Raw genomic sequence first — 7573 nt, forward strand, 5'->3', positions numbered from 1 at the left:
AGAACCAAAGAACTGCAATGCTGTATAGACATCTGCTTAAAGACAACATCCTCATGCTCTGTAGGATGAAAGCGAAGCAGATAGAATATAAACTAAATCTGGACGAATGTGGCATTTTTTAACGGGATAATTTGTTCCTCAAATTAGTTGTTGAGTAGAGTTGTGAATTTTTTTGTCCAAATGATTATACAGCTACAGCTATACATTGTCCTTGGCAGCATGAGTTAAATATTTATCACCTCTCCTGCATGTGTTGTGCAGCAGAGGAGAGCTCCAGCATTGTTATATAAAGGAAGAATAAGTAACATACAAGCTGAATGATATCAAAGGTATTCAGAACTGTTCAAGATAATTACATAAAACTACGTAATGAAAGAAAGTCTGGTCCTGTGAAGAAAACTACTGCTCCTCAAGGGTCTACGCTGTCACTTCAGTTTGTGCCTGGATCCATCCTATTCTCTTTTATCTCCACTTTTCCACTCTTGATGCAACTGTAAGCCATGTGACCTGCATTGGTCTGGAAGGAAGGTGAAAAAAAGGAACAAACAGAGCTATGGGTACAGGGAAAGGGTTTTTCTGGTAGGTTCTTTAACTGAAAAGCAGGGGCTTGATACTCACCAGAGCACAGGGTCAGCTGGCTTTTTTATTACTCTTTAGTAAGATGAATGACTTGAAACAGATGTGCCTAGCAGTGGTGTAACTAGAATGCTCTCATTCTGGGGCAGCTGCACTGCATACCAGCTTGGGAAGGGGGTCAAAATGGTTGGTACCACTGCCATGCAATTGTAGCAGTGGCAACCAGAATTTGCCACTGCTTCTGTATGTGGCAGCTGTTCCAGATGCCTGGCCACAGTCATGCTTCTGGGGCATGGGCTCCAGGAACCATTAGCTGGAGAGCTACTGACAGGTGCCCAGGTGAGGAACTGAATTTGGGTTCTGTGCTGGCAAGTCTAGAAGCACATGCAAGCTCTTAGGTACAGCTGCTGATTTCCTGCACAAGAAGTGACCAGAAAGGTTGAGTGAGAACCTGAGATTCCCCAAATGCTTGGGGTGGAGGAAGGGAGTAGAATATGAAAGGTGTTTTGGGGGATTACAAAGGAAGCTTCCTCAAGATACGGGTGAGCTCTAACTATTGCCAGCAATGCATTGCATCCCCAAACCTCAACTCTTGCTTTTCCCACAACTATTCAATGAACTCTTGCACACACTGGCACAAATTTTGCTGCCTGAAACTGAAGCCTGGGGCCCAAGACCCACACTCCAAGCCTTCAGACCCCAGAGCACCAGCTGTACTAAGCCAGAGATCACTGGTACAACAGCCCACAAATTGTCTTCCTTTCCCCTGCACACTCCCCCCAAAAAGGAGAGAGTGCCACAAGGAAGAAGAGGCAGAGGAAGACTGAAGGGGCAATAAATGGGTGAAGGGTCTCACAGGCCAAGCACATAAGCACCGCCTATGGGGACTAGAGCAGTAAAGTAGCAGCCTTCTAACGTATCACAAAAAACAAAATCTTCTAACTCACGTGGACTGCAAAGGAAACACTTCAAAGTGGGGCTGAGAGTATACTTGACAAAATGCCTGAAGCTGCAAGAAGTCTGAATAACTCACATACCAAATGGTCCTTTTAATCTCAGCAGACTATGAACTATAATTAGGTACGTGTCAACACTACCTTAGTTTCTGCTATACTACTACTTAGCACCAGAATGACTATTCTGCTCCCTTCAGAGTCTAATCATGGATAAAGCAGCAAAATACCGCCATGGATTAGAAACTGGTCAAGGGGCAGAGCACAAAGTAGAATTGAATGGCTTATTTTCTTCACGGCAAAATATTAATAATGGGTTTTATAAGGCTCTAATCCAGTACCAGTGATGTTGAAGAGGCTGTAAAGCAATGAAGCAACAAGTAACAATTTCAACTAAGTAAGCTGAGTATCCCTCAGCTGAACTTCCCCAAGTTGTGGCTTAAGCTTCTTCTCAGACCCTCTAACAAGACAGCCCAAGAGCTCTAGGCCTTCTTCTCAGAGGCTCCCTTTATATTTTGCACCCTTCCCAGTTTCTATTGCTCTTAGGAAAAGGAGATATGTCTGTGCATCACAGCATCCCTTAAGTGAGATCTGCAACTCCCAGAATGCCTGTTTTCGGCTGAAACCAGGGCAGTGGTGACCTGGAATACATTTTATGGTGACACAATCAAGTGGGAAGGCAACCAGTATTTTTCTTTTCAAATAATACACAATTAGCATTTGCTGTACTGGATACGAAGGTCCTAAACTTGGAATTAAAAAATTTAACATTTCTGATAATGCAAAATTGCACTTAAATTAGCCAGGATGATAACATCAGAAGGGATATAACATACACATTTCATGGCATGAACCAACCCAAAATTGCCAAGCACAAGAAAAAAAGAACCCTTCACCTGGGAGAAAATTATTCTGTAATCACCAGCTGCAGGATTTCTTGCATCATTTAAGGCCTTGTGTGGTGGCTATTAAGGGTTTTTCCAGAAAATATGGTTGCAGACATGCATCTCATTTTACAAGCTCCATTTTACCTTAAAAAAGGTTATAAACAGTATTTTTTAATGGAAAACTCTTGAGTTTATCTATACTGCAAGATGGGAATTCTTCAGCAAATTAAAATGCATCAGGCTTTGATCAACTGGCTCTAGTTAGCCTTGAAGCAGAAAACTACCCAAGATGAAAACTACCTTTGCAAAATATCTGTACCTATGTATACTTTTCCTCTCTATGCACTTCTGATCACGTACAGAAGACCTAATACCCAAAATAGCTCAATTTCAAGCAGTAACACTGGACATTTTCTGGATAGGAGCTTGACAGAGGTGATAGCAATTGCCAGTCTATTCCAGCTGCAGAAGAAACACTGAGCCAGTGCTAGGCAAACTTAATACCATGAAAAGGGTATGCACTTCCTTAGGCAAGCCTGTTCCACACAGTGCAAGCTTTACCATACAACTTTTGCCCATTCCTACACAGGATAACTGGGACCAGGAGAAGGAAGGATGAGGTGTCTTTTCCACACGCTGCACGTACAGAGGAAATGTCATAATGAGAGAGAGACACCTTTTGGAAGCGTTTATTTCGCTGCTGACAGTACAGCTGCAGCAGGCAACTTCCCACTGAGCTGCTGCACGCTGTGGAAGAGTTTAACTCCTCTCAGGTCGTTACAGAATCGAGATGTGGTATCTGCTCACCTTCCAGACCTAAATTACACACAGACCTAACATCACTTGTACATTCACCTGTTAGGGACACAAATTTTAAATTAAAAAAAATACAGCTGTCTACAAATTAACAAGTAGAGACATCATGCAGAAATCAGAAGATAATTTGAGACAAAGTCACAGATCAGGTTGCCCTGTAGATATGTGGACAAACTCTACTTACCTGCCCACAGAGAAGAAAGGAGTCAAATCAGGCTGCTTTTCACAAGCAACTGGAACACTAGCTCCCTATTGCCTACTTTGCCTCAGGAGACACCTTGTTGTTAGTTTACACTTCCAGAGCTGTAGCTAATATTTTCTAAAGATGCTGAGGAACCTTGAAATTTCCTTTCCTTTTGTACTGTCTGTTCTCCAGCATTCATGTCCTAGGTAATGTCAGTAATAGATAACTTACTAGAAAAAAAGGGGATGCTGAAACATAATATGCTGATTCTCTCTTGAAAACAGTCACAAGTAAAATGACATTTTTGATGCACACAAAAAAAGAAATCACATCACACTGGAACTATTTATATTGGCTGGCACAGAACAAAAGATTACAAGAAATGCTGTAATTCTGCAATGACCTTCTTTTCTGCTACAGTTTAATCCCCACAAAAGAAATAGGGAGAAGAACAAGACATTGACAAAAGGCTCTTGGCTTTAAAAGTGTATTATTCTCTATAAAACCTTTATGGAAGCTGGACAATGAAATAAGCTTATTTAAGGAAATGCTCTGCTTTTCCTTCATCACTGCACACTGAGATTTTTCTGTAGGACAGTTCCTAAGTAATGGAATGCTGGCAGAAATGAAGGGCCTGGGGGAGGAAAAAACCAACATGATGGAGAGAGGAAAGAAATAATATAAATGTTTCTGCAAATAGATGGTAGGAAAACTAAGAGATTTAAATTGTTTGCCCTGAGCCTGGGCCTACACCGTGTGAAACTCATGAACTCTTCTGAGTCATCTTAAAACAAACTGTTATGCACAACTGCCAACTCAGTGAAAAAGGAGGGTTGCAAACTAGTAGTTTAATTTGGTAGCAATCAGTGATAGAAACTTTTCACTGTCTAAATATAATGTGGTTTTAAGGCATAATTTAACATCCATTTATTCCTAAAGTAATGCAAGTGTAACAAGAAAGATGTCAGAGAATGAAAACCCAACAATTTGCTCATCTGACAGGGTGAAAGCCATTACAGTATGTACAGGGCAGAATCAGCCTTCAAAAAAGGAGTCTCATTTCATTTTAGAAAGCAACTACAGACCCAGATTCTAGAAAAGAAAACATTACCAAACATAAGGAATGTTCATTAGAGTCCATTTTCTACTACAGCTACTTTGAAAAGTAGGCTAAAGTGACTGCTACCAACACAATCTGGTTGAGGTAAACTGCTTTGTAACTGCTCCAACACAGTACACCCCAATCAGTGCTGTCCATGAGCATTGTGTCCTGGAAGGTCAAACTCTAGTCCCCTAGCGTATACTGCCTCAGAGGAAAAGCCTGTACTCCCACCAAACTTTATACCTATGGTTATGATCAACTAAAAGGGGTAGAAAGGGGTAGAACTCAGGGGAAAAAAATCATTTTCAGGACACTCCCTCAACGGCGACAGTCCTGCGTGGATTCTAATGCACATCCCCCATGAACAAAGTGTCCTGCACACATACACCTGCCATGCTACAGGCTCTCTCCTCTTTGGTGACAGGTCACAGCCACCAAAATCGCACATAGACTATCAACATGATAAAAAAGACAGCTACAGCCGCAAGCTTGGCATAGGTGGAACGCATGTTCAGATACTTTGCATCCTGACGGTACTTCTTAGACAAGCTGGACAAGTTGTTGGCCTTGGAATCTAAAGCTGTTAAGAAAGAGTGAAGATAGATTAATTACATTATTAACACTAATAAGGCAGTCCAAAAATGTGTTTATAGATAAAACTCTTTTGGAACAGATGGAAAGGTCTGGGGCTGTGTAAATCTAGGTAACATCCCTTCCAATGGTCTAACTCTTGCAGCCTACAACACAATGCAATCTAAACTGTGCTGGAGGAATTAAACAGGTGAGATAACAGAGGTCTCACCTTAATCAACACCTTTTGAATACTGGCATGCACCCTTAATTTTCCTCCTGAGGAGACAAGGACAGCCACATGCCCTAAGGGCTCACTCCATGACAGTAGCTTAAAATGCTAGGTTCTTTGGGATTTGGATGAGCAACATGACAATGCACATTCAGGCAAACTCAAACACCCAGCAGGGCAAGCATTTTCTCCGGGAGACCCCCAGCTGCCTCTTTTCTCAGATGGAAAAGAATCACAGAGTCCTTCAAGCTGCCACCTTCTGTCTGCTATACTGAAAAGCAAGAGAAGAGCTTGAATTTCAAGAAAGTCTTGTACCTGAGAGCGCCTCTCCTCGCTGTAAGACTTCTTCAATGTTGGCCACCATAATTCTCTGCACATCTTGCAACTCTGTGTTGATGGAGCCCAGGTTCCTTCTTGCACGGCTATCAATGTAGAGTTTCTTGGTTTTCTGGATGTAAGTATCTGGAAACAAGAGGCAGTCATCAATATGAAAGCCTTTTCCTTTCCTTCCTGCCAAGTATGAGCAGCCTACCCAACTCTGAATAGACTCCTACCCTCTAGGCTCCAGCATGGCATATTCCTAAAACAAACTGACAACCTCATTACTCGCTCATTGACTGATACAAGCAGGTATGCTAATTGGCTCTACAGAGTAATGCACGCAACCTGCCTTTGAGAGGACACAGCAGCAGGCACAGGATTAGAGGCTTCAAAAAGAGTCTGCACCTGTGTTATGCAAACCCCTTCCCTCTCTGCCAATGTGCAAATGGAGAGCTGGAGCTCAGCCCAAAAGCAAGAACTCAATAGGATCAGAATATTCTCAGGTGCCCTAAAGAGTGGTGATCCCATTATTCTTCACAGCTGTATCCCTCTCCCTAATGTTGCCGAATCAAAACAGCCCTGAGCTGTACTTCATTATCTCCACGCTTACCATCACCTTTGAAAGTACACGAACTGGTTTTTTGGTTGGCTTTCCACTTTTTGTGCAAAACAGGAAGAGCCCTTCTCCAAGCATACAGTAATAAGGCTGTCAAGGCAGCACTAGCAGCCCTTACCACATACCCATTTCATGGGACCACAGTGGCAGGGCAGCACAGAGACAGCAAATGGGCTGAACACAAATAATTACAGGGAAAAAGCCAAGACCATAAGAAGTGGAAACCTGAATTGAGGGACATTTACCATTTTTGCCCTCATATTTTTTATCCTGGGTTAAAACAGAACACCATATGCTGCACTAACGGAATGACAAGAAAAAAGTAAGCTCCATGGCCTGAGCTGGGAGACTTTAACAGAGTCAAACAAACAGCTCCCATCAAGGATATCTGCTAACAAACTACAAAGAGAAAGACCTCACCAAACTCAATGAAGGAATACGGCCTGGAGACAGTCGGCACCTTCTTTCCATGCTGTTCATCAAACTCTGAATGCAGATCCTCTAGGTATGCAAAGGCCAGCTTCTTGGGGAAAGTGGCTTCACATAATACCAGATAGCACACACCCTTCTCAATGATGTAGCTAGAAGAAAAGTTGCAGGCAGAATGTTAAGGGATCTCAGGGTTTTGTACTATACACCTGGAATACTATCTTTTGTACCTTCCCACCTTTAAGGGTATGGCATACCAAGCTTTAGTTTTATCATCAACACACTACACCCAAAAGTATGCTGACATACAGATGGCTTCAAGTCTCTCTTCCACCTCAGGTTGCATTGCCACCACACTGGACTTCTTCCCCTCTATGCAAGTGACATAATTCCAGTTCCCATCTATCCACCCATCTAGGAAGCCTTTATACCTAGACAAGCGGCAGTGAATTCATCTGATACCAGAAAGCTTAGGGCCTGCTCCTGTAAGGTACTGAGATTGTTTATGCCTGGCAGTAAGTCTGGGGGCTTTGATGGGGAATAGGGAGTGATTCCTTTCACCCAGGCTGTCTTATCAATAGTCTGTAAAATGTGTCTCAATTCTGTGTACCTAGGAAGGTGGCTGTTCTTGGCATAAGCCCTGCAAGATTCCAGTGGGCTGTATGCTAGTTCCAGTGCCTCCTGCTAAGATAAGTTATTTGTTTGGGATTGATATTGTAGCCCAAGATTCAGATTCTCAAGGTAACTGTTACATAGACAAGGTTCTGGTACTGTGAGTCCTCAGGTTCAAATGTAAGGGTTTATTTTCAGTCTTTCAAAACATCCTAGTTCAGGGGTTTTCAACCTTTTTAAGGAGTGTACCCCTACAGCTGGATGCAAAGTTTGGG

The 7573-nt window shown here is 42.5% G+C and overlaps 1 protein-coding gene across 1 annotated transcript in view; it reads right to left on the reverse strand.

Annotated features, from left to right (window-relative positions):
* Positions 1-3089: 3089 nt before the first annotated feature.
* The window catches only part of SEC22B (SEC22 homolog B, vesicle trafficking protein), a 10234-nt gene continuing 5750 nt past the window's right edge, over positions 3090-7573 (reverse strand). Inside the window, exons 3-5 of the mRNA XM_006036364.1 lie at positions 6678-6838; positions 5636-5782; positions 3090-5098 (exon numbers count right to left, since the gene is read on the reverse strand). Of these exons, the coding sequence (XP_006036426.1) occupies positions 4944-5098; positions 5636-5782; positions 6678-6838 (463 nt within the window). The 3' untranslated portion in view covers positions 3090-4943. The remainder of the gene's footprint in view (positions 5099-5635; positions 5783-6677; positions 6839-7573) is intronic.

Source organism: Alligator sinensis, unplaced genomic scaffold (genome assembly GCF_000455745.1).
Source record: "Alligator sinensis unplaced genomic scaffold, ASM45574v1 scaffold647_1, whole genome shotgun sequence".
NCBI lineage: Eukaryota > Metazoa > Chordata > Crocodylia > Alligatoridae > Alligator > Alligator sinensis.